Genomic DNA, 23811 nt, shown 5'->3' with positions numbered 1-23811 from the left:
ACGTACAGCAGCACTCGCATGCGTTTTATAAAGTTTACAAAGAGAGACCGTTTTGCCCACGTTTTTCTTTTATTATCGCTTTTGTTGTAGTGTACCTGAGGAGTCAGCACGTGTATCCATCGACAGAAACATACATACAGCATTATTTTCAAGTTACAACCCATATTAAAGATGCGTCATCAGATGCGAGATGAACCGAAGTGTAAGTGCGTCCCCGCAACTTTTGCTCGGGATCCCGGTTGGGAAACACTGGTCTGTATTGATTGACACCGCGCTGGCTTGTTTAGAATTATATGAGCGCCGTGACCGCGCGCTGCCGCGTGATGAAGGCTTGTCGCAACTCTGTTATTCAACTGCTCAGGTTTTAAAAGCTATGTCATACTAAATGCGCCAAAATGCAATAAAACTTGTTTTACGGTCGAATGCAACGCGTGTGTGTGTGAGTGAGTAAGAGACGCGCAAAAGGGCGGAGAGAGAATTTAAGGAAATACAGCTTAACGAATATGCGTGCGTCTTTTAAATAGCGTAAAAATGAATGAATGACGAATGTGGCGGCCGTTATTGATTATGTGGCAGTCGGCCACAAATTAGTCTATGTGTGGGAAACACTGTTTGGCCTCTGTTTAAAGTATTCCCATACATTTGATATTCGCGGTCTAGGTTTTTGTGATAGAACCAGGAGCAGAAACCAACATTACGCGAGATGAACGTCTTACACGACGCGTCGACGCATTTCACGATGTCGACGTATTTCCGTAGTCGACGTCATCGATGACGTCGACGCGTCGTTGCAGCACTATAATACATGTTTGTAAAAAAAAAAAATTAGTTTGCTTAAAGTGAGTTAAATGAACTGCATTATCCAATTATAATGTTTATGTTATTGTTAGAAATATGATAAATAAAAACTTGTAACTTGCTGTTTGGCTTGCTCAGTTGGGGACACTTAAATTTCACCTATATTCCCGATCTGCCCGCATTGACACTATATGATCATTGAACTGAGCTGATAACATCACCGTTTTCACCAGAGCGGCTGTACAGCCGAATCAAATTCTGTTGCATTATCTTCCTGTTAACACTGTGACGCTGCTTTGAAACAACTGCCGTTGTAAAAAACTATATAAATAAAGTGACTTGACTTGACTTGTTAGGCCTGTCTTTCAATTATACAGTGAAATCAGTTTAATAGAGGCATTAGTATCATTATTGGTTTCAGTGACACTTGCCTTTAGTTATAATAATTAATAAAAAGATAGCATTAAACATATACAGATCCTTCTCAAAAAATTAGCGTATTGTGATGAAGTTCATTATTTCCCATAATGTAATGATAAAAATTAAACTTTCATATATTTTAGATTCATTGCACACCAACTGAAATATTTCAGGTCTTTTATTGTTTTAATACTGATGATTTTGGCACACAGCTCATGAAAACCCCAAATTCCTCAAAAAATTAGCATATTTCATCCGACCAATAAAACAAAAGTGTTTTTTTTTATATACAAAAGAAGTCAACCTTCAAATAATGATGTTCAGTTATGCACTCAATACTTGGTCGGGAATCCTTTTGCAGAAATGGCTGCTTCAATGCGGCGTGGCATGGAGGCGATCAGCCTGTGGCACTGCTGAGGTGTTATGGAGGCCCAGGATGCTTCGATAGCGGCCTTAAGCTCATCCAGAGTGTTGGGTCTTGCGTCTCTCAACTGTCTCTTCACCATATCCCACAGATTCTCTATGGGGTTCAGGTCAGGAGAGTTGGCAGGCCAATTGAGCACAGTAATACCATGGTCAGTAAACCATTTACCAGGCATTTGGGCATTTCATTGACCTGGGGAATGCGGCACCTGTAGCCCATTTCCTGCACACGCCTGTGCTCGGTGGCTCTGGATGTTTCTACTCCAGACTCAGTCCACTGCTTCCGCAGGTCCCCCAAGCTCTGGAATCGGTCCTTCTCCACAATCTTCCTCAGGGTCCGCTCACCTCTTCTCGTTGTGCAGCGTTTTTTGCCACACTTTTTCCTTCCCACAGACTTCCCACAGAGGTGCCTTGATACAGCACTCTGGGAAACAGCCTATTCGTTCAGAAATTTCTTTCTGTGTCTTACCCTCTCGCTTGAGGGTGTCAATGATGGCCTTCTGGACAGCAGTCAGGTCGGCAGTCTTACCCATGATTGCGGTTTTGAGTAATAACCAGGCTGTGAGTTTTTAAAAGCTCATTATTATTTTTTATTATTATTATATTAGTTATTTTTAATACCTTAGTATTAACAGAAGCATCAACAGTTGCTGTAGGTTTTGTTATATTTAACTATCAGAAACAATGAAATCAGACTTTCTTATTTCCTCTCAATAAAGCAGGGATGCTTCTTAAATTGCTTCTCAAAAAAAGTGCAAGGATTTTCAAATACTCGTGGGTTATTTGCCCAAGACAGAGGTCACTAGGGCACTGTTCTTAATTAGCCAAATGAGTCAGCCCGCATTGTGGCAGTGACCTTCTCTGCAGTCAATTACGTGGAAACGACCCTCTGACTTACACTACAGCTATGTGAAATAATGCTGATCATAAATATCTGTGAATCTGATTTGTTTGTCTTGCAGATGAGAATAAATGAGAGTTACAGCCTTAGCGTAAAGCTTGGGTCTCATGAATGGAGAGGCTCTTAGTCTGCAAATCTAGCTGTTTTATGTCTGATTACATCATTTGTGTTTTAAAGGCTAACTCCAATTACGTAATTAGCCGGTTGGGTGTTTCCTTAATTATAGAGATGTTTGTGACAGAGCGGCTGACCAGCAAAACCTCAGATTGCTGCACTTTTTTCCCCCTTCGTTCTCTTTCATCTTGTTGTTCATGTTAAAGTGACATTTGTTTGGCTGTGTGTCTCTCTCTCGCACGTACACACACACACACACACACACACACAGTAAACAAACAGTGCATTCTCATTATGGATCTTATGTGTCACGGGTCAGTTTTGACATTATGAGATGATAACGGGAAGCACATAGATGATGTTTTCCACTGTGCATTTGTATTTACATTGACATGAACTGTAAATTATTTATACCAAAGTATGATTTTGTTATAAATCATGGATACATCTGTTTTAGCAGTAACTAATGGTAATGTATGCCATTTAATGGCCATTAGACAAGCACAGCCATCTGTGTATGTGCAGTTATGATCGAGCTACAGCAGGTTTTTTGCGTAGTTGAGCTAGAGTCTCCATCTCTCTGTCCAAATGTACAGTACATGACAGCGCATATTCCAGTATTTAATATGGATACCATGCTCATGTTGCATCCATCGCACATCACCGCTGTCTTTTGGAGCATGCGCATAGAGCTGAGGCCTATTGTAGTCCATTCATTTGCAAAAAGCAGACGATTTCAGTCAGAATGAAGTGTTCACATGACATTTTATACAGCTATTACTGCATTAGACTCACCCTCAACCAAACCTGTATGACTTGCTTTCTTCTGTGGAGCATTTAAGAAGATATTTTGAGAAAGGTGTCCTCTTTTTTTTCTGTGCAATGAAAGTTAATGGTAAAAATAATAAATAAAAAAATGTGTTTGTTCTGCAGCAGAAAGAAAGTCATACAGGATTGGAACTACATGAGGGTGAGTAAATAATGGGATCATTTCAAATTCATTTCGGCGGGAAATATCCCGTTCCATAAAGCAGTTCGAGTTAAAGAGTAACATCGCTGAAAAAGTTTTGTATTTAAGCTTTGTCTGAAAAAAAACAACAACATTAACATGTTAAGAACAAGTGTTTTTGTATGTTTGTTTTTTAAGGGGTGGTTCCGTGTTTTTTTTCTAGGTTTGGTTGTGTTGATGGGGCGCAGTATAACATGTCTTAACACTTTTTCTTTTTCTTACGCTGTATTTTCTTATATTTCCGCTTTATTCCACACCGCTGTCTCCACTGTCCATTGAACGGCTCGTTTGCTTCCTGCTTCTGAAGCCCATCCCTCCGAAAAACGCAATGGTCTTAGATTGGTCAGATGGCCAAATGTAGTTTCCTGTATTTTTATTGGCTGAAGTGCCAAGCACAGGTAGCCGGAAACGCCACGCCCCTTCCCATTACGGGCAGAAGTCACATCAGACTAGAGGGTTTATGATGACACCAGCCCAGGAAGAAGCTCTTTGGAGTCCAAACCGGCCGGTTTTGTAGGCAATAAACTGCCATAACTTTAAAAGACAATATCTCCGTTTGCATTAAACTTTCAGAGTTGTAACTTTGCAGATACTGTTTGTGCTCAGGCAGCAACATTACACACTAACTAAAGTTACAAAAGTCAAATCGCATGCAGCCATCCCTTTAACACTGTTTATTAAAATTAAGCCACTTTAAAATCTCATCAGGTTTATTTTTCAAAAATAACAATAATACAGTAAATTGCATTTTATTAACATTTATGTGTTATTGTGATATGTTTTTCAGCTATTATTGTGTATAAGTAGGTAATGCTATTAATGCTAGTGTCACCTTGTGAACATCAGTTAACACTTGAAGCACTGTTGAATGCCTCACTCACAGATCATCACTTCATGTTATACGGTTAAATTAGGGTTTGCTTTGTATGTGTCTGAATGTGATGATTTCTAAATGTGGGTGATTTGTTTCACCCATTCAAGCAGATTTGGGGATCACTTAATGAGAGAAGTCATGCAGTGAAGGAAACATGAGAGGCAGGCATGATCATCATTATCAAATCAACAGAATAATGAGCCGATCTTTCAACTTTCAACTGTATTATGCCATTCATGCCACATTTAGAGATTGTGAAAATCCTTTAAACACTTTGATCATATATATATATATATATATATATATATATATACAGTAATGCAGTTTTACAAGGAAATGCTCAATTATTAATTTAATGATTTAACTTTAAAGTCGGCTTTAATCTAAATGTATATCGAATGAAAGGTGTAATTCTTGCAGTAGCCATCAGGGATATTGATAAAACCTCCATAAACCAATAATGCTGTATATGCTGTAATGACCTCTCCCCTGTATTTAATACAACCCATAGGCGGAGACGAGTGCTGTTTCATCAGGAAGAATGAGAAAAGAAATAAATGTTTTGTGGGATTATTGTCACGTGGTACAACAAAATACGGAAAAGGTTACTGAAGAATTTGGTTGCTAGCTTTTCCGTGTCACTGTAAAACCATTTTGTTGGTTTAACTTAAAAAAGTAAGTAACCTGGTTGCCAGGTTATTTAGTTTTAGTTAGTTTCAATTTAGTTCATTGAAATAAAACATACGAGTTGATACAATGAAGGAAATTTGTTTAATAAATAGAAACTCAAAATATTATTGTATCTGAACCACATAAATATGTGATAAATAATAAAAATAGCACTATTTGGCATGTTTCACTGCGTCATCAAAAATAAAACACACACAATTACCCAATATGCTTACAAAATCTTTTAATAATATTTTAATAAAGATTGTCGAATCTCCAAAAATGTTCATTGTGTTAACTCAAATTTTTAATTTCAATGAACTCCAGGTAAGGCCACCAGGTAACCAAGTTTGGATGGTTTGGGGTCAGCTCATTTGTGTGCCGATCATCTATTAGAGTGACTATTCCTGAGGAAGTCCTCTGTCCTCCAGCTAAATCCGATCGGATTCCGGAGCATACTTCTCTCTGTCTCACACTGCTCTCCACCCTCGGGGACATTAGCTGCATCTGAGCTAACGCCTGCTCTGGATGGAGAGAGCGAGAGAGAGATAATTCACTTGTAGATGACCAGAATATCGTATCGCCGAAGAACCTTTTTATTTGGCTCACTTGTGGAGTGCGATCTTCTCCAAACGTGGATTGAGTGTGTGTTACTTGAAGGAGACATTGGCCATGATTGCAAACTCTCTTTGTTCATCGAGATCTCATTTGTCAAGGCGGAGAGCCGAGAGGGTATTAGTTAGTTAGCAAATATTGACATGCCACTTTGTTCGGGTAACTATCAATGGAAATCAGCAAATCAATGCTCCTAATAGCTGCTCATTACGCACTTGATGCATTTTCAGTGTTGGCGTCAGCTTTGCCGGTCAATGCAGTCAAAAACCATTACTTGACCAGCGGCCAGACACCTTTTCCACCTAAAGCCTTCTCTGGCTTTGCATATGGAAATGGTTCGATCTTTTAGGGGATTGTGTTGTAGCTTCAACGAGGTGTAACGTTGACTCTTAAATGAGTATATCTCACTGACGTGCTGTATTTAAAAAAGAATGAACAGAAGGTTTTGCTGTCACTCACTGTAATTAGGTTTCTTTTGTGACAAGCCGGCGCTAAGGCTTGAACGAAGCCACAGTTTCTCTTCCTATCGCCGGCAGCACTCACACAAAGTCAAGCAGCATTCGTCGGGAGAGGATCTTTATTTAGACACCAGATCTTCCCAGATAAATAAAGACAGTGTTAATGGAAGAGGGGCGAGTCGGATGCGTGTCAGGGGTTTGCCCAGATAAATCATTAGATGGAAGGTTATTGGAAATGCAGGGAGATAAAAGACTGAAGAAGCCAGTAATTGCCTTAAAGATCAGACTACAAAGCATTAGCCTGGCTTTTACAAGGCCAGTCGGCAACAAAAGAGTCGTAATTTATGAGCTCAGCGTAAAAGAATAGCATAATTGCATTAAAAATTAATGCTAATGAGGTCTAAAATGGGGAAGGTGGTTATTATGAAAGTTTGTATTCATCTTCTTTGGCCTGAATGATGGCTAGTGGCTTGATTAATGGCTTAATTTCTATCAATTAGCCGTGCCAAAAATAAATAAATAAATCTATCCACAGAGACGGGGCTAAATTGAGTATTGAATTACATATCTTAGCCTGATTCTGAGAGGGGGCCAGATCGAGGGAACGTGTCCATGTGTGTTCAACACTTAGTTCAACTTTTGGCCTGCTCGTAAGTGCACATGATGGATCAAAATGTGTCTGTACTGTATGAATTTTTTTTTAATTTATTTTATGTGATTTATGTAGATTTACATCCAGTGGTTCTCTACTTGGCAGCTGGGCCCTGCTACTTTTATTTAAGTCGTGTAAATTAATAAAATCGTACAGCTTCATGGGCATTTTATAACGACACCAAGCTCTAAAATATGTTATCACCTCGAAATTGTGAGTAAAAAAAAAAAAAAATAATGTTTTATACAAACGACTGGAAAATCATGGGTCATTTTGGAGCCAAAAAGGTCTAGAGCCGCTTATTTCTAGCAAGCACATAAACGCCAATGCATGAGAGTTTTCCATATACAGTACGCATTTATTTTGTGTGTATGTCATTTAATTGTATTGCAGAGTCTCAGTGGACTTTTCCTTCTCAGTCGGTGCAGTGCCATCATTAGGTCTTGTTTTGCTTGCTCATGACATTCAAAAGCACCTTTGAATTTGCGGCCATTTGAGACCAACCACCTGATGATGGGCATTTAGGGCTTTAATTATTCCATCAGTGATGAGAGCTGTTGTAATTTTGCTCATGGAAGTAAGGCATTCAATTATGGGAATTAATCAGGCACAGTGAGTTTTGCTTTGACTTTCCTCTGGTATCCTTGATGAAGGCTTTCCTGCAGGAGCTTGAGTTGTTGAACATCGCCCTCTTGTGGTTTTATGTTGCCACACACATACACACACACACATCCAGCGGTTCTGATGAGGATCATTTGATTGATTTCTTTAAGTTTAGAAACCGCTATTAAGAGACGGTATTAAGGGCATTTAATCATGCTGGATATCTTGCTGCTGTCTGTTGTTCTTTGTTTTACAAATCTTTGAACAAAAATTTATTTGTATCTTAACATCCAAATCTACATTCATTCAGGTTAAAAAAACAAACAACCAACCAATCATCAACTGAATCCGTTTGGGTAATTTTTTGACTGCAAAGTGTGTGTCCACTGTATATCTATGTGATCACTATGTATGGACACACACATACATGACGGACAAACCCACCAGTAAATAGCTTGGGCTCATTTTACTGTTTTTGTGAAATATCAGGACACAAATATGTCTAATGGTTACACAGGTATTACAGGAGAGGGTGACATATGAGGACATTACCCATGTCCCCACTTTTCAAAAGGCTTATAAATCATACAGGAGGTGTTTTTTTGAGAAAGTAGAAATGCAGAATGATTTTAACACACATGGAAGTTTAGAAACCGCTTTTAAGAGACGGTATTAAGGGCATTTAATCATGCTGGATATCTTGCTGGTGTCTGTTGTTCTTTGTTTCACAAATCTTGGGTTTGTTTTCAATGAATTTGCATCTTAACATCCAAATCTACATTCATTCAGGTTAAAAAAATTAAATAAATAAAAAACAGCCAATCATCATTTAGGCCTTTAGGGTAACAAGGATGGACGAAAGAGTGTACTTCAAAATAACAAACCCATATCATCTCTCTCTTTCTGTGGTTAGGCTTGTGTAATGCAGCGACAATGGCCTCTAAATTAATTTTGTGGATAATGTGTCAATATTAAATGTCAACTTTGACCTGGCCTTGTGCTGATCGTGTCTGGCAGAGATGTCTCTCCGACAGGGCTATCGATTTTCTGCTATCTGCTCGGTACGGGCCCCTCTCTCAAACTCCATTATTTTAGATTTTCCTATGAAATACATATCTTTCCTCACTGACATCTGACAAACAGCATATGGAAGTCATTTTATCTACCAATAATGTGTTTGTCAAAAAGTATGAGGCATTAATGGACTTCCGGGCCAAGGATAGGTTGTCACTGATGTATCTGGGTCTGTGTGTGTGTGTGTTTGTGTTTGTGTCAGTCATTAAGATGTTCAGGACACACACACACAGGAGTAATAAGTGTGTGATTGAGAGCCAGTGGACTGCTGTCATCTCCAGGACAGGCCAATGACTTCTCGAGGATATTGTGCCTCTGTTTTGCCTCATGCTCAAGTATGGGTTTTTTTTTTGACTGCAAAGTGTGTGTTCACGGAGTATCTATGTGATCACTATGTATGGACACACACACACACACACACACACACACATACATGCATGCCTGAAAAAAACACCAGTAAATAGCTTGGGCTCATTTTACTGTGTTTGTGAAATATCAGGACACAAATGTTTATAATGACACAGGATTATTACAGGAGAGGGTGAAATATGAGGACATTACCCATGTCCTGTTGATTGGTTTAGTGTGTGTGTGTGTGTGTGTGTGTGTGTGTGTGTGTGTGTGTGTGTGTGTGTGTGTGTGTGTGTGCGCCCGCCCGTGTGTCTATAAGTATGTTACTTGAATGAAGATAGATATTCGATCTCTGTAGACATTTTCCAACTGTTTGCCAAGAAAGAATGACAGTGCTACAGTGTTTAAGTTATGTTCATAAGCCTTATGATAAGACAAACACTAAAAGCTGAGTGTGCGTGTGAGCGAACGAATGATTCTGCTAACAGAGAGAAAACCAGAGCAAATATTCATTTATTCATTAAACGAGCAGAGCGAGAAGATGTGTTGTGACAGTTGCTCCCTGGCAGTTAATGGATTAAATTAATTCCTCTCATTAGCACGGGTGTGTGTGTGTGTGTGTGTGTGTGTGTGTGTGTGTGTGTGTGTGTGTGTGTGTGTGTGTGTGTGTGTGTGTGTGTGTGTGTGTGTGTGTGTGTGTGTGTGTGTGTGTGTGTGTGTGTGTGTGTGTGTGTGTGTGTGTTTGCGCGCCAGAGCATTCTCTCTGCCTAATAGTGTTTGTTTATGAGCATTTTCATGCATATGTGTGGAGAGAGATTAAATTGTTGGTGAATTTGAGTGTCAGTAATACATTGTGTTTTATGTTTTAGGATGTCTTAATTTAGCAATATCACAAAAACAAGAGCACTGATGTCCTGACTATCAGAAATCACAGTTTATATTCAGACTGACAGCATGAATTCAAGTTCGATATTGCTTTTAATACCACAGGTCAATAAACCAGAAGTTAATATAGAGTAGCTTGAGTGCTACAGACTAGTTATAGTCTGTTTATGTTCAACATATTGTTGGATTAGGCACTTTTAGGTCATGTAATGTTAAAAACTCTTGAACCCTGTGCATTAAGATGATGCGGTTATTTAATCACCATGTGATGTTATTGATTTTATGAAGACAATGAATCGTTGTACAAGGTGAATAAGGTTCTGTGTGCACAGCTTACAGAGCATAAATCTGTATTCAGAATGAACACTTTGACATTTGCAGTATCCTACGTACGTCGCAATGCCTCGTCCTTCAGCCAGTCTGAAGTTGGCGTCAATACTGTAATGAATATGAACATCACACGCTTTCACTTACAATAAGCAGGAATATTCTCAACTCTGAATAAATAACCTGACTGACTGTACAAGAGTCTTCGGACCTAAAAGCTGTGTTTGGTTGGGTAATCTTTACTCTACTTTATTTAAAGTTCTTTATTAAAGATCAACACAGCATCTTCATTTCTGAGCGTCACCTCGCAGAGCTTTCACGCTACAGCCACAGTCTGTCCTGACTTCTGTTCAATATGTTTTCCATCTGTAATCTGTGATCGTTTCCGATTATCCGGCCATCTAGGTTTTTACTGTGAAATACTGATTTAATCAAATATTAAGGCAAGGCAAGTTTATTTGTATAGCACATTTCATACCCAATGGCAATTCAAAGTGCTTTACATAGAAATGAATTAAAACAGTGACAACATATGCATGAGAAATAAGAATACCATGTGTAGGAATTAAAAATATACACAAGGATAATTAAAAAAGTTGTAAAGAGAATTAAAAATAAAATTGTCAAATACACAATAGTGGTCTAAAATAAAAAATAAACGACAACAATATAAATAGACAGAATGATATATCCAATGACATACAGAAAACATCCTTCAGTTTCCATGTACCATCTTAATCACATCACTTCTCATATATTTCTTTCTCAAACACATTTATAACATCCATTTCAATCACTGAATCACTTTCAATTCACTCAGGTCAAATATTAACAATTCATCGTACTTTATAGGAAAAAGTTGAACAAAATCTGATTATATTAATCTGAATGAGTAGCAGCAGGTTTCTAGTTCCCAGCATGACAGTATAAGGAGAATAAATACTGAAATTGTATTCTATTTAGTGAGTTTTGCACACACACAAAAACAAAAAAAGTATATAGGCAGAGATGTGTTAGTGTTAAATGTTCTATAAGGTTTTGGGATTTGAGTTGAGGCAACTTAACACAACAATGGCTTTGTCAAACCAACGTAATTTATTTCTTTTTGACAATCTGTTCTTTCGGTTTCTGCTTTTCTTCAGTATTTTCATTTTTCCCAATTGTGTGTGGTCTTGCTTGTTTAGACATAATATGGAGTCTGGTGGTCGACTGACATATTGAACCTGGACACAGCCTGCATTCCCATGAGCACCATTGTTTTTGTGTGTCATTCAGCTGAATCAAATTCTGTGGCATTATCTTCTGTGAAGCTGCTTTGAAACAACTGGACTTATATAGCGCTATATACGTAAAGGTGGCTTGACTTGACTTGACTTGTCACGAACATAAACGTGTCCAGTAGATCGAGATGAATGATGTTTGATCCGTCTCTGTGGTTTGTGCCCAGCTGACCTCTCGTCTGTCCGCTCACCGCTCTGTTTTTTGTTCTTCTAGAGGAATTATCTCTGGCGGAGCAGGTGAGGAGGATAAAGGATATCGAGGCCATTGAGAGCGACTCCTTTGTTCCTCAGGCTTTCAAATCATCTCGGGATGCCACCAAGGTACTTCTCTCGCTCTCTCGTTCTCTATTCTTTTTGCCTCCCTTCTCATATCTATATATTCTTTTATTTGATTTCCTTTCGGCGAATTACGTTCCGTTTGTCTGCAGATGAAATGATTCCCATTAAATGCCGTTTGCTCAGTGGCACCCGTCCACTTGAGCTCGGGCTCCTGAAAAGCATCTGCCCGTTGGTGGGCCGCACCGGGCCTCGTTCTCCCTCTCCTCAGAGAGCTTTACTGAATCTGGTCCCGCCAGCGTTCGCATTCACCGCTCAAATTAGATTACTAACAAATGCTCACAGATCTCTGTGGTCTGAGACAAAAGGTGACAGTTGAAATGAGCCTGTATGATAGATTACAGCCCAGAAGGGCTGGGCGGCTCTCCCGTGCTGATCTCAGGTCTGTCTGTGCAGACTTCAGCGCTCCGCTGAGAATGGCTGAACTGATCCTAGACCAGCACTTAACATCACTTTACCTATGTTTTTTTTTCTTTTTTCTGAATGATGTAAAAAGAGCTCTGTAGATGGAGCAATAAAATGGAGGACATTCTTTGGAAAAACACGAATCCACACAGCCACACAATAACACACATTTGATTCTTTCAGTAATTTCCATTAGATGTAATTGGATGCTCTGAGCTTAGATAAAGCAACTATGCTTTTCAGCCAACTCTGACTTAACGGAACATGGCCTTGGCGTTAGAGACAGGGATCTGGTTGGCCCGTGCTGGATACAGACGTTATAAAGGACAAGGCACAGCAAGGAACATGCCTTCTCCTAGAGTAACGATTAGACTGCCATCATTTGTTCACAGATAGAGCAGCACTCAACGTCTCACTGTCTTTACGAGGACAATCCCTTTGGACCCTTTGGATAAGTGTTTGCTCAACTTTACTCTAGTTCAAGAATGACTCATTACGGGGTGCAAACCTACAACCTTTGAGCAGCACCCACTGATTCCAGTTTAAATGGGTCAATCCGATTTAACTTGATGTCTTGAGATAAAATAGCTCATTGAACTCACTTCCTTCTCAGTCCAAAATGAGCATCATTAAAATCAGAAAAAAAGGTGCAAAAACCACTCAACGTCTGCTACTTACTAATGTCAGACAGATGAATGTTTTTGAATTCTTTAACATGACCACCCACATTTACACATCAGCAATGGCTAATGGGTGATCAAAACCGTGTTGCTGTCAAATTGTTATTGAAAAAACAGCAGTATAAAGCCTGTTTAAATCACACTGATTCTCCCAGTTTTCACCCAAAGATGAAATCATTTATGCCCTCATGTCATTCCAAACCTGTATGATTTACTTTCTTCTGTGGAACAAAAAAGAAGATATTTTGAGAAATTAGGTTTTATTTCCTACATTTTTAAAAATATCAGAATTTTCATCTTTTAGCTCTAAGGCCATATGTCCACCAACACGTTTTTTCATGTGGCTGGCTGGCGTATTCAATTGTTTTCGATGGGAGTGCCGCGTTTTTTTAAAACACCATGAGCTAAACAAGGCCCTGAGCAAATATTTAATATTACGTAGTTTTGTACCAGTCGCCGAGAGTTGAAGAATGTTCAACTGTGAGTAAAACGCAGTGCTCATCACTGTCACTTTTCACCCAGCCGACCAATCACAGTAGAGGAGGAGCGGGACAAATACAACACTGACCAACCGCCACATTCTGCGTGTACAATGTCAACAGATGACAAGAAGCAGCATAATAACAGAACAAATGATTTAAAGGTGCACTATGTATTGTTGTTGCAGTAAAATATCCAAAAACCACTAGGCCAGTGTTATACATTTTGTTCAGTTGAGTACCTACAATATCCCAAATGTTTCCAACTATTTGTAAATTGTGAGAAAATTGCTATTTTAACTAATGACCGGGAGCGAGTCACCTGCCAATCGCGTCATATCTCCGTTACCCTCGGTTTTATTCTGCAGAAGTGCTTTTCTCTTAGCATTGTGAACATGTGATCAGCAGCACAGAGCGAACGCACAGAGTAACGTCATAACATAATTTTAAACACACTTAAATTTATCTAATATGGTAAACAGAGCTGCATCACCTCATACCAATGACCGGAAAAGCGGAAATAGTGCGCGCGCCCGGCGACTCTGTCCCGTCCCGTCATAATAAATGTCCCGGTGCTCGCGAGCCGTGTGCTTGTTTAGCAATCGCTCCAGCAGCCGTGCTCAGCTCCTCAACACTCGGTCCTGCTCTGCTTCACTACAGTAACGTTAATAACCAATCGCTCCAGCAGCCGTGCTCAGCTCTACAACACTCAGTCCTGCTTTGCTTCACACTACAGTAACGTTAATAACCAATCGCTCCAGCAGCCGTGCTCAGCTCCACAACACTCGGTCCTGCTCTGCTTTACACTACAGTAACGTTAATAACCAATCGCTCCAGCAGCCGTGCTCAGCTCCTCAACACTCGGTCCTGCTCTGCTTTACACTACAGTAACGTTAATAACCAATCGCTCCAGCAGCCGTGCTCAGCTCCACAACACTTGGTCCTGCTCTGCTTTACACTACAGTAACGTTAATAACCAATCGCTCCAGCGGCCGTGCTCAGCTCCACAACACTCGGTCCTGCTCTGCTTTACACTTCAGTAACGTTAATAATCAATCGCTCCAGCGGCCGTGCTCAGCTCCACAACACTCGGTCCTGCTCTGCTTTACACTACAGTAACGTTAATAACCAATCGCTCCAGCAGCCGTGCTCAGCTCCTCAACACTCGGTCTTGCTCTGCTTCACTACAGTAACGTTAATAACCAATCGCTCCAGCGGCCGTGCTCAGCTCTACAACACTCGATCCTGCTCTGCTTTACACTACAGTAACGTTAATAACCAATCGCTCCAGCGGCCGTGCTCAGCTCCTCAACACTTGGTCCTGCTCTGCTTTACACTACAGTAACGTTAATAACAATCGCTCCAGCAGCCGTGCTCAGCTCCTCAACACTCGGTCCTGCTCTGCTTCACTACAGTAACGTTAATAACCAATCGCTCCAGCGGCCGTGCTCAGCTCTACAACACTCGATCCTGCTCTGCTTTACACTACAGTAACGTTAATAACCAATCGCTCCAGCGGCCGTGCTCAGCTCTACAACACTCGATCCTGCTCTGCTTCACTACAGTAACGTTAATAACCAATCGCTCCAGCGGCCGTGCTCAGCTCCTGAGCACTCGCTCCTGCTCTGCTTTGCAATACAATAACGTTAATAACCAATCGCTCCAGCAGCCGTGCTCAGCTCCTGAGCACTCGCTCCTGCTCTGCTTTGCACTACAGTAACGTTAATAACCAATCGCTCCAGCAGCCGTGCTCAGCTCCACAACACTCGCTCCTGCTCTGCTTTACACTACAGTAACGTTAATAACCAATCGCTCCAGCGGCCGTGCTCAGCTCCTGAGCACTCGCTCCTGCTCTGCTTTACACTACAGTAACATTAATAACCAATCGCTCCAGCAGCCGTGCTCAGCTCCTGAGCACTCGCTCCTGCTCTGCTTTGCACTACAGTAACGTTAATAACCAATCGCTCCGGCAGCCGTGCTCAGCTCCTCAACACTCGGTCCTGCTCTGCTTTACACTACAGTAACGTTTATAACCAATCGCTCCAGCGGCCGTGCTCAGCTCCTCAACACTCGGTCTTGCTCTGCTTCACTACAGTAACGTTAATAACCAATCGCTCCAGCAGCCGTGCTCAGCTCCACAACACTCGGTCCTGCTCTGCTTCACACTACAGTAACGTTAATAACCAATCGCTCCAGCGGGCGTGCTCAGCTCAACAACACTCGGTCCTGCTCTGCTTCACACTACAATAACGTTAATAACCAATCGCTCCAGCAGCCGTGCTCAGCTCCACAACACTCGGTCCTGCTCTGCTTTACACTACAGTAACGTTAATAACCAATCGCTCCAGCGGCCGTGCTCAGCTCCACAACACTCGGTCCTGCTCTGCTTTACACTACAGTAACGTTAATAACCAATCGCTCCAGCAGCTGTGCTCAGCTCCACAACACTTGGTCCTGCTCTGCTTTACACTACAGTAACGTTAATAACCAATCGCTCCAGCGGCCGTGCTCAGCTCCACAACACTCGGTCCTGCTCTGTTTACACTACAGTAACGTTAATACCCAATCGCTCCAGCAGCCGTGCTCAGCTTCTCAACACTCGGTCCTGCTCTGCTTTACACTTAATAACTGCATCCATGAACATTTCTGCCCGCGTCCTATTTTCCACCGGCTGTGAGGTGAAGACCACATGTCCCAAGATGCTGCTCTCGAACTTGCCATTATCAAACTACACCTTTGTTTTGAATACGCGCCTTCTAGTGGACGGAAAGTTGCATAGAGCACCTTTAAAACAAGAGCCAGAGTAAACATTGTATCAACACTTTTATATAGAATCAATACAGAAACAAACTATCTGTGAAATGAGAGACTAGTAAAACTTCAGCTATATTCTGTGTCATGGCACACGAAGAGTATCAAATGAAAAAAAACAGGAAGGCACTTTCAGCTGGCTAAAAACGATTTGGTGGACACGTGCCTAACCCTAACCAAACGCCACAAACAAGCTAATCGCGGTGTTCAGAATTACTGACAGTTGTGTTTAATTAGGGGTTGAAGAGAAATCCTCCAGGACTGCGGTTGAAGAGCCCTGCTTTAAAGGGGGTAAATGATATAATAGCATTTTATAGGGCATGCAATTCTGTAGAGGCTAGCAATAGCAAGCTTTGAAAGCATGAGATTTCCAAAGCCACGCCTCCTTCAAAACACATGAGCGGTCACAGCAGAGTCTGCAAAGCATCACGAGATGATGAGAGACGCTGTTAAATGACCACATAACATATCAAAAACACATAACATTACAATAATGATAAACGTAAAGTTACAGAGCTCTAACTAGACCACCTGACTGCTGCATTTATTTCTGCGTTGATAGTGTTGACATAGAAGCGCATAAATCAGTCTGAGGACGTGAACTGCTCCAGATCTCCTCATTACGGTTATGACATGGTTTGAACGCAGCATAAGCTTGTTGTTTTGGTTTAGGAGGAACTGTAAAAGGCGGCTGACTGTCTGTCTACAACTCTGCATAGCCTTACAGAACGCACGGATGATGTGTGACATCTGCAGAATATGGAAATACCGGTCGACAGGCAGATAGGACATCCTATCGGACCGAATGCAATGATTGAACGGACATTTTTTGGTCCTGAGACTTCCAAAGATATATGTACATTTTCTTTTTATGCTTAGACCACTACTATTATTGATGTGAAGAGTTTCAACCAGAATAACAAAAAGTGTTTATAAAAACAAAATTGCCTACTCCACCTTTAATTAAGCAACTTGCAAAGTGGGGGTTTATTTGAATGTTTGGAGTGATGGAAACATTAGCACTCAGGATATAACCGTTTATTCATAGGTGACTGAAGCTTCAGAGATCAAGAAAGAGGCCGAGACCACGAAAGAGGAAATCACCGTTCTGCCCACCTCCATCACATACAATGAGAGCGACACCCTGGCTCACCCCAATGTAAGAGTGTTTTTTGTGTGTACCTTCTTGACCATATAGTAGTAGTACTTCTTTTTTATGTGAATGTACAAATGACATCAAATAAGACACTTGTCTCGTAGACCTTACATCCGAAGTTACAATAAGCTTCCCAAAAGGCCTCCAATCAATAATTATCTTCTCCCAAGCCTTATTTTCCCCCCACCCTTGTAGAAATTGCCTATTTCAGAAGCTCCACTTCCTGACAACCCACACAGGGCCCTTCTTATGCACCCTCAGTAATATTTGCAGACAGAATTTCCTATGAAAGTGCGCTCCGTCTCTCTCACTCGGCAAACTGGGTTATGTGTGACTGATGCAGATGAGCTCGACAGGCTGATCTATTGCAGCAATATGCCCAAGGCGAGAGAGCCCTGATCACCAGTAATGATTCAATCATTTAGCCACCACCACTTACTGTATCTACTGTAATTTCAAACTCGTTAGCCGCGCTTCACTGGATGCGTGAAGAGTCAGAGGAGGCTCGTTGTCGTGTCGCAGAATCGCCTACAAAAAGATAACGCACAGGGAACCAGGCGATATACACCCTCAGTCTATTAGCGCTTACACGTGCACGCGTGTCCCGTCAGACAGAGACCCTGCGATGAGCGCTACGGGCGGACCCTAACCCGATGTAAATGACACACTTATAATGCGCACGCATATCCGCGTGCGGCAGGATGGAAGTGATCAGTCTTTCCGAAGCGCAGATTTGATTTCATGCCTCTCGTGTTTTTTGGATGAAGGAAATGAGTGATGAGTGTTGGAGAAGAATCCGGAACTTCCAAACTTAAGGAACTCATAAGCACAACTAATGTGGGAATCACTCAAATTCTCCCTTTATGCTGACATCCGAATCAACCGCGTGTATTACCCTGTCTGATGTGTTTATGATGCAATACCATTTACACTTTCTCCAAATCTAATCGCAGCTGTGATTGTCCTATATTAAGCCAACCGAGACAATTAGAGCGCAGACTCGGAATCCATTAGAAACCAATAGGAAAGATTTGTTTCCAAAGGGTTACTTGCATTTCAGATCTATAACATCAGTAGACCATGGCCAAATCCAGGCGTTTTCTGGCTTCTGAGGGGAGTAAACACACATGCAGACAGTAGTAGACAGACGCAGATGATCCGATCGCAATAAAATGAGTGCTCCGGGTCATTCGCTTTAATTCACAGATGGGATTGCAATGTTTGCTGTAATATACCCAATTTATTATGTATTTCTAATCCAATGTATAATGGTTTTCAGTTCATAAACAATGAGATCCTCAATATACTTCAATCATCGCTTCATTTACAGTGCATCTATTCCCCCCGAACTAATCAGAACAGCATTGACACGTTTATATGTTCTGTTTGTTTTTGTCCCGTCTGATTCACTTAAAATAACAGACATGTTTTTCATCATAACCGTCTATTGCACAGCTGTGAAAGAATATTCTACAATATATTTAAGAGAATTTTTCTTTCTTCAATTCTGAGGAAAAAAAGGGTTTTTATTCCCTGACCTTTAAGTGGATGATAGCGTTTTAGCTGTGTAAGTTCTTAATACGTTCTTTGGAAGTTCATTGCAATTGAATAGTCTCAATGAATGGAACTGAACTGGCTCTCTCACTCTCTTGCAGCTATTCATGGATAAAGAGGAGGCAGAGAGGCTGTGGTTGAACAGACTGGTTTCTCTGCGTCAGGAGAGGCTCATGGGAAGTCCGGTATCCTGACGACACACAGCTTCTTCAGACCTCCAAACCAATGCGGATGTGAACTTAGTTTTAGCCTCTGTAATTCAAAAGGAGCAAGTGCACCACCTGCTGGTTTCTATGGGAAATATGCTTCCAAATATGTTCAGCATGTGCTTATTCTGAATCCTTGCTGGTGTGTGTGTTATACTAACTGATAATGATAGTAGGTTTAGGGGTTATTTACACATACTTTGTCCTCTAGGTCTTTTTCTTTTTTAAGCCGACTTCTTTCACATCAATTTGAAAGAATGACAATTATATGAAGTGTGTGCTGTGTTTTCTTTTCTTTTTTCTTTTTTTTTTGCCTTTTTCAGAATAAATGATCTTGTTGTAATTCTGGGGTATAATTTGTAGTTAAACAGTTTAAAGTTTGACCAATTCAAAGTGCAATACAATGCAATAGTGATTGAGGGTTTAAAGGGTGATTTCGGATTCAGCTTAGGAAACTAGGTGAACTAAAGAAGACAGGATATAAACACAGGACCTGGAAACACACAAAACTAAACCAAAACAGAACATAAACCTGTCAGTATGCTGCCCAAAGTCATCCATGGGGCAAACCAGCCAAAAAGAGATCCCTTAGTGGCTTGTGGTGGATGCCACTTTGTTCTGCAAACCCTTAATTTTGGTCAGTACCTTTGTGAACTCGCCACCAGGAGAGGTGTGATTTGAAAGAAAACTACAACATGTCATTTTACTAGTTTCATCCAGATACTCGTGCTCATAAGTTAAAGCCTTATTTGTGTAATTAATCAACCTTTGTTGGTTGTAAATACTGTATATTTAATAAATATTCAATACATATTTTCATAAATCAGAGTATATTTTGAAAGAAAGGAAACAGGAAATAAACACAGGAAACTAGAACACACATACAACAGGAAAAGAAGAATCTTCAAAACAAGAGTCCCAGTACCATAAATGCATTGAACACCCACAGAAAGTATCAGTAACCGCTTTTCCCCTTTCGGGCCAGTGCGAGCCAGGGCTAACAATACGCCAGGTGTGTCCAATAGCAGAGGCCAAAATCAAGATGTGTTTCCAGTGTCAGGCCAGTAACCCGCAGCGCTAACCAGAAACCTGCCCTTAAGACGCCTCCATAAAACAACGTCACAACCCCACCGTTTCACCAGCTGATTGAAAACTAGCTAGATCACAAAATGAGCATGACAGATGCAAACATTTGGTCTTTACTTAAAGTGAAAATTAATCATTTAAGATTACATTCTTTCATTGACTTCCACTTTAATAATAACATCTAACAAACATGATTAATGTAACATTTTAAAGAAAAAAATGATTTTTTTTTTGTTAGAGCTTTTGGAGCAAGAGCAAGGCTAATGTTTGGTCTAGTTCACATATTTTGTCCATGCAATTCATCATCAGATCATCCTCCTGACAGCAGATGGTCTCTGACAGGTTTGGGCTTCACGGTTCACGATTTCTTCCACCCATAGCTGTGGTACTGCTCTGTCCCGTCGTCATATCAGCTCAAATGGACAAGCAATTGGATTTATTATGGGCTCAACAGTCCTTTAATTTGTCTTCTTCCATTTCAAAACATTTGTGTGTTCACAAAGTAAAGAAATGCTTATATTACTTCACTGGCCAACTGAGCAAACCCGTGACATAACATGCGGTGGTATTGGAAGATAGTGGCGCCCCTGCTCAAATCTATAACAAAACATAATGTTTTCATTAAAATGGGTACATTAATCATATATATATATATATATATATATATATATATATATATATATATATATATATATATATATATATATATATAATGTAAACTCGACTAAATGCTTCATTTCCACTTTAAGATTCAAACAATCAATATTTTACCAATGATTTACAACACAAAATGTTACAGCAACATAAATTTATTTTTTAAAAAAAGTATATATATATATATATATATATATATATATATATATAGTGCCTTGCGAAAGTATTCGGCCCCCTTGAACTTTGCGACCTTTTGCCACATTTCAGGCTTCAAACGTAATGATATAAAACTTTAATTTTTTGTGAAGAATCAACAACAAGTGGGACACGATCATGAAGTGGAATGAAAATGATTGGATATTTCAAACTTTTTTAACAAATCAAAAACTGAAAAATTGGCTGTGCAAAATTATTCGGCCCCCTTAAGTTAATACTTTGCAGCGCCACCTTTTGCTGCGATTACAGCTGTAAGTCGCTCAGGGTATGTCTCTATCCGTTTTGCACATCGAGAGACTGAAATTTTTGCCCATTCCTCCTGCAGAACAGCTGGAGCTCAGTGAGGTTGGATGGAGAGCGTTTGTGAACAGCAGTTTTCAGTTCTTTCCACAGATTCTCGATTGGATTCAGGTCTGGACTTTGACTTGGCCATTCTAACACCTGGATATGGTTATTTCTGAACCATTCCATTGTAGGTTTTGCTTTATGTTTTGGATCATTGTCTTGTTGGAAGACAAATCTCCGTCCCAGTCTCAGGTCTTTTGCAGACTCCATCAGGTTTTCTTCCAGAATGGTCCTGTATTTGGATCCATCCATCTTCCCATCAATTTTAACCATCTTCCCTGTCCCTGCTGAAGAAAATAGCTGTCCACATGTTTGGTGTGTCTCCCAGGTGGCTTGTGGCAAACTTTAAACAACACTTTTTATGGATATCTTTAAGAAATGTTTTTCTTCTTGCCACTCTTCCAGAAAGGCCAGATTTGTGCAGTATCCCACTGATTGTTGTCCTATGGACAGAGTCTCCCACCTCAGCTGTAGATCTCTGCAGGTCCTCCAGAGTGATCATGGGCCTCTTGGCTTCATCTCTGATCAGTCTTCTCCTTGTATGAGCTGAAAGTGTAGAGGGACGGCCAGGTCTTGGTAGATTTGCAGTGGTCTGATACTCCTTCCATTTCAATATTATCGCTTGCACAGTGCTCCTGGGGATGTTTAAAGCTTGGGAAATCTTTTTGTATCCAAATCCGGCTTTAAACTTCTCCACAACAGTATCTCGGACCTGCCTAGTGTGTCCCTTGTTCTTCATGATGCTCTCTGCGCTTTAAACGGACCTCTGAGACTATCACAGTGCAGGTGCATTTATACGGAGACTTGATTACACACAGGTGGATTCTATTTATCATCATTAGTCGTTTAGGTCAACATTGGATCATTCAGAGATCCTCACTGAACTTCTGGAGAGAGTTTGCTGCTCTGAAAGTAAAGGGGCCGAATAATTTTGCACGCTCAATTTTTCAGTTTTTGATTTGTAAAAAAGTTTGAAATATCCAATAAATTTCATTCTACTTCATGATTGCATCCCACTTGTTGATTCTTCACCAAAAAAAATACAGTTTTATATTTTTATGTTTGAAGCCTCAGAGAGAGAGAGTTTGAATAACAAAAAAATTAGATAACAAAATAATTAAATCCTCATCAGTGGGCAGTGGCATAAGTTGTCAAGCAGATAACAGATCCACATGAAAACACATAAGAGACTAAAAGGGTCAATAAAATTTAATTTTGATGCTTTCAACCCACTGTAAGACCTAAAAAGAACATTGATTACCTCAATTAAATTAGGTTTTTAATTATTATTATTTTTTGAATAACTAATTTAATCGAGTCCACTGAAACATGTATTTCATTTAAGTTTAGAAACCAATAGTTGAGTACTCTGAACTTGAAAGATATACATTGTAGTCAAGCAATTAAGTGATTAATTGAATATATAAGAGACGATTGAGCATTAGTAATGAACACCTGCTGTTAACAAGCAGAATCAATGAAGGAAAGAGAAACACACGAACTACAACTGACTTCAGCCACAGCTTTAGATTTCATCAACTGAAGATAAAAGAAGACATTAAATCTCTGAAGATCTCATCAGAGGAGGATTAAACAACTACACAAACAGCATTACCAGCTTCACCCATTATTAACCAGACTGACTTTATTTCTGTAATATGTCTACTGAAGCTCTTATTGAGAATCAACAGGGGTTTTGTTGTTGATGATTTATTGAAAGCAATAGAAACCATTATGGTTATCAGTGTTTGCTTTAATTTGGCTCTTCACCCTTGACTTTTAGTAAATGTATTCTCTTTCAGCAAATGCAATAGTTATCAGAGGACATTTGTGCATTGGCAATACTAAAGTTTTTGGCAATACTGTATCAATTCTCAAAATCACTGTGTCAATGTTTTTATTATTTATTATCATCCAAGATCTGTGGCAGTTGCTTCATGTTCAAATTAAACCATGACCACTAGATGACAGTGACTGCCAGAGAAAAGCACAAGGAGGCAACATTAACATTAGCAAACCAAGCTCACTAGTCTACAAGTTACCACTACAGAGCTGAAGTGTGGACTCATTTTGGCTTCCACTGTAAAGAAAGTGAACTACGTGTTGCCAAGTATGGTGTTTCATACTCAGAAATTGTGCTTTGCATTTGACCTTTCCAAGTATTGAACACACACCCAGAGAAATGGGCAGCCATTTTTTCAGCGTCACTCAGAGAGCAATTAGGGTTTAGATGCCTTGCTCAAGGGCACCTCAGTTGTGGGCAATGAGGGTTGAAGAGAGCGCTGTTCGTTCACTCCCCCGGGACTGAGACGCAAACCCGCAACTTTCAGGTGACAAGTCAGACTCTCTTACCATTAAGCCACAACTACACAAAAAGCACTAAAGAGATAAACAAGTCACATTGTTCCAAAATAAGCTGTTATGTCTACT

The 23811-nt window shown here is 40.2% G+C and overlaps 1 protein-coding gene across 3 annotated transcripts in view; it reads left to right on the top strand.

Annotated features, from left to right (window-relative positions):
• The window catches only part of rsrc1 (arginine/serine-rich coiled-coil 1), a 242138-nt gene extending 221400 nt beyond the window's left edge, over positions 1–20738 (top strand). For 2 of the 3 annotated variants that reach the window (XM_067450024.1, XM_067450023.1), the window contains exons 8-10: positions 11668–11774; positions 17213–17323; positions 18976–20738. In XM_067450024.1, the coding sequence (XP_067306125.1) occupies positions 11668–11774; positions 17213–17323; positions 18976–19068 (311 nt within the window). In that variant the 3' untranslated portion in view covers positions 19069–20738. The remainder of the gene's footprint in view (positions 1–11667; positions 11775–17212; positions 17324–18975) is intronic. The other variant, XM_067450022.1, reaches the window with a different exon arrangement.
• Positions 20739–23811: the final 3073 nt, after the last annotated feature.

The sequence above is a fragment of the Pseudorasbora parva genome, chromosome 8 (assembly GCF_024679245.1).
Source record: "Pseudorasbora parva isolate DD20220531a chromosome 8, ASM2467924v1, whole genome shotgun sequence".
Lineage (NCBI taxonomy): Eukaryota > Metazoa > Chordata > Actinopteri > Cypriniformes > Gobionidae > Pseudorasbora > Pseudorasbora parva.
The sequence above is the reverse complement of the archived record's forward strand: the minus strand, read 5'-3'. Positions and strand labels throughout refer to the sequence as shown.